The sequence below is a fragment of the Galeopterus variegatus genome, unplaced genomic scaffold (genome assembly GCF_000696425.1).
Source record: "Galeopterus variegatus unplaced genomic scaffold, G_variegatus-3.0.2 Scaffold11221, whole genome shotgun sequence".
Taxonomy (NCBI): domain Eukaryota; kingdom Metazoa; phylum Chordata; class Mammalia; order Dermoptera; family Cynocephalidae; genus Galeopterus; species Galeopterus variegatus.
Window position 1 is genome coordinate 45,438 of NW_007737332.1, and position 3,090 is coordinate 48,527.

General features: G+C 49.1%; 1 protein-coding gene across 1 annotated transcript; it reads right to left on the minus strand.

Moving 5' to 3' along the window:
- Positions 1-272: 272 nt before the first annotated feature.
- On the minus strand, positions 273-1,595 carry LOC103610478 (C-X-C chemokine receptor type 1-like). The gene is made up of 2 exons (XM_008594639.1): positions 906-1,595; positions 273-641 (listed from the first exon to the last, which is right to left on the minus strand). The coding sequence occupies exons 1-2, from the start codon at positions 1,593-1,595 to the stop codon at positions 273-275; spliced, it is 1,059 nt and encodes a 352-aa protein (XP_008592861.1).
- Positions 1,596-3,090: the final 1,495 nt, after the last annotated feature.

The following is a 3,090-nucleotide window of genomic DNA, read 5'->3' on the forward strand; positions in this document are numbered from 1 at the left end:
GTTGATGACCAGTTAGCAGGACCATGATGCAAGCATGAAGCAGAAACGATGGTGCTGTCTTTTCATGGAGTGTGGAGGCCGGGCCTTTATGGCATCTCAGCAGTTCCCCAGAGGGTTAGCAGGCCTGAGGACACCAAAGCCCAACTTCCCCATGTTCCACAGCCTTCCTCCCAAGCCCAGACAGCGTCTGTGCACAGCCAGACGACCCCCCAACCTTGGGGTCACAGTTATTCTTTCCTCACAAAGATGAGATACTCTTTCACTGAAGGTTTTCAGAGATTCGAAGGGCCATTGACAGAAGAAGAAGTGTAAGAGGTAATTCCATGATGTGCCAAGAACTCCTTGCTGACAAGGCCACGGGCCACCAGGATCTTGAGGAGTCCATGGCGAAAATTTTGGCCAATGAAGGCATAGATGAGGGGGTTGAGGCAGCTGTGGAGGAAGCCCAGAATCTCGGTGGCATCCAGGGCCTTGTTGATGTCATTGCGGCGCTCACAGGTCTCCTTGATTATCTGGGTCCTCATGAGGGTGTCTGCGACCAGCACCAGGTTGTAGGGCAGCCAGCAGAGCAGGAAGATGAGCACGACAGCAAAGATGACCCGCATGGCCCGGTGCTTCTGCCCCGTGTGGGCCCGTAATAACTTCGTATAGCATACATTATACGAAGTTATACGATTGAGGGAATGAAATGTGGAAGGTGAAAAGCAGGAGAGCAGGAGATGTGAGTTGCGAGGGGTCATTTCTATGGGTCAGGTACAAGGTCTTGCCAAGGCCTCATCTGGTTTTTGTTCTCATCTTTGCTGTTATCTCAGGACCCTGCAAGATTTTGATTTGCGACAGTGTACTTGGCTGGTGCCCAAGGTCAACTTCAGTCATTTGGCCTTGATCATTTCTCAAAACTCTACAAGTCTCAAAGAAAGAACTGTTAGCTTGGCAAAGAAGTAATCGAAGCCAAAAGTGTGGGGCAGGATCCGCAGCACCATCCGCCATTTTGCTGTGTTACTACCCAACACCTCATAGCAGACTAGTCTGGAATCATACAAAGGAAAGGCCTGGCGGAAGAGGAAGAGGGGCAGTGACAGAATCACAGACAGTGACCAGATGCCCAGACATATGAACTTGACCAAATGGCGCTTCTGGGTCAGTGTGCGTGTGGCATGGACAATGGCCAGGTAGCGGTCCACACTGATGCAGGCCAGCAGCAGGATACCACTGTAGAAGTTGACTTCCTTCAAGAGCGAGACCACCTTGCACAGGGGTGTGCCAAAAATCCAGCCCTTTGCCTTGGAGGTGGCCCAGATGGGCAAGGTCAGGGCAAAGAGCAGGTCAGCAATGGCCAGGTTCAGCAGGTAGACATCAGTGACAGAGCGGCTGACCTTGTTATACAGGATGACCAGCATCACCAGAGAGTTTCCCAGCACACTCAGCAGGAACACCAGGGCATAGATGACAACCACAATGTACTTGTTGAGTGTCTCAATGTCTCTCCTGCAGGGCCTGACATCTTCTTCTACAGGTGGCAAGCCAGTGAAATTTAGAAAATCATAATTAGACCCGAACCACCAATTCGATGTGTCATCCGTGGTGCTGGCCATGGTTTGATCTAGTTGAAAGTTAGAAGGAAGGAAATGTTATTTAGTAACTCATATTCGAGGCACTCAAATCACAGATGTGAGAACAGTTACTGGGACATCGTTTGCTTGGCAACCCAAGATCTCCCCCTTAGCCTCCAACTTGCACTTCTTTAGAGGTAGCTTCCTCGTGTTACCAACATTCCATAAACCCAAGGCCCGGCTGAGTACAGAATAAGATGGAATGGAGGAAAAAAACCTCTGCTCTTGGTTGACCCCAAAACTGTCTCAACTCTACCTGCAACTCTGCCTGTGTCCCCCTCTTTAGGCTTCTCCATCCTCTGCCATGTCTGCCATCAGATGGGAAGACCAGGTTGGTCTTGTGCATTCAGGGCAGGGCCAACAATGAGCCAAATGGAGGAGGCAAACCTGCTCCCAGGTGTCCCTTTCTAGCTTATTTCCCCTCCTATTCTCTCTGATTCATATTTACCCTTCTTGAAATCTACAGAGGGAAGGAGATGATAACAACAAATTGGCCCACCACCACTGGCAACCAGGCTGGTGACCACTGAGGAGCCGGTGCCAGATGTCCCGGGGTCCTGAGACGACAGCGTAAAAAGAAACAAGAAAACAACAACAAATTGCATTAAGCTGGATTTTAAGCCCTGTCTTTAACTGAGCAATAAGCATCTTAGTTCTCTGTCTAAAGGAATTTTAAGCATTTGAGAGGACAAAGTCTCCATCCCTATCACTGAAATCCCCTCCTAAATATCCCCAGAATACTTTGGCAGTTTTCAATTTTTTTTTTACTGTGAAACACTTTGTTGGAACAAAATCTTCCCAGGACCGAATATGCAAAGCCTATCAGAACTGAGCTGCTTTGGGGTGGGGTATGGCTCTGCCCAGACAGCCCCTGAGGAGCCCTCCCACAAACCCCCAGGGCTCCCAGGAGAACAGTATGAAAACCTCTGCAAAGTTACCCACTTTGGAAATAAGGATACCTCCCATCCAGTGCTCATTCTATCCTGATTCCACCATTAATGAGCTGTGTGACCCTGAGTGGGTCCTTTTACCTTTATAGATTTTTTTTCTCATCTGCACATTGAGAAAGACTGAGTCGATAACTTCCAATTTTCTTCCAGGTCCCAGGTTCTCTACCTGCCAGTATCTCTATTTTCATAGACCGAGTCTTAGAGCAAAGCAATAAACACCAAGTTGGGGGATTGTAAACCTCTGCCCCACACAAGGGAGAGGTAGGAAAGGAGGGGATGAGGAGGCTGTGACCTCCTGTCACCAGCTACAGCATGTATGAGGTCAGAGTCGAATTCATGGTCAAAAGGGCTTAGAGGCAGGAAGCCAGTTTGGAGAAATCCTCAGGACCCAGAGAAATAAATGCATCTTCTAAAATTAGTGGAACCAAGCCTCCCTGACCCAAAGAAAGTCTTGAGAAACAGAGGTGGCTTCCTACCTGAGGCACCAGCCAGGTATGTCCAACTGCAGAAGCCAGCAGCTCAGAGAC

What these genes read in the sequence shown, in the direction of transcription:
- LOC103610478 (XM_008594639.1), bottom strand. Translation starts at nt 1,595, where the DNA reads ATGGCCAGCACCACGGATGACACATCGAATTGGTGGTTCGGGTCTAAT. An exon ending in CAGTTCTTTCTTTGAGACTT is followed by an intron (nt 642 to 905) that starts GTAGAGTTTTGA and finishes TGCTATACGAAG; the next exon opens with TTATTACGGGCCCACACGGG.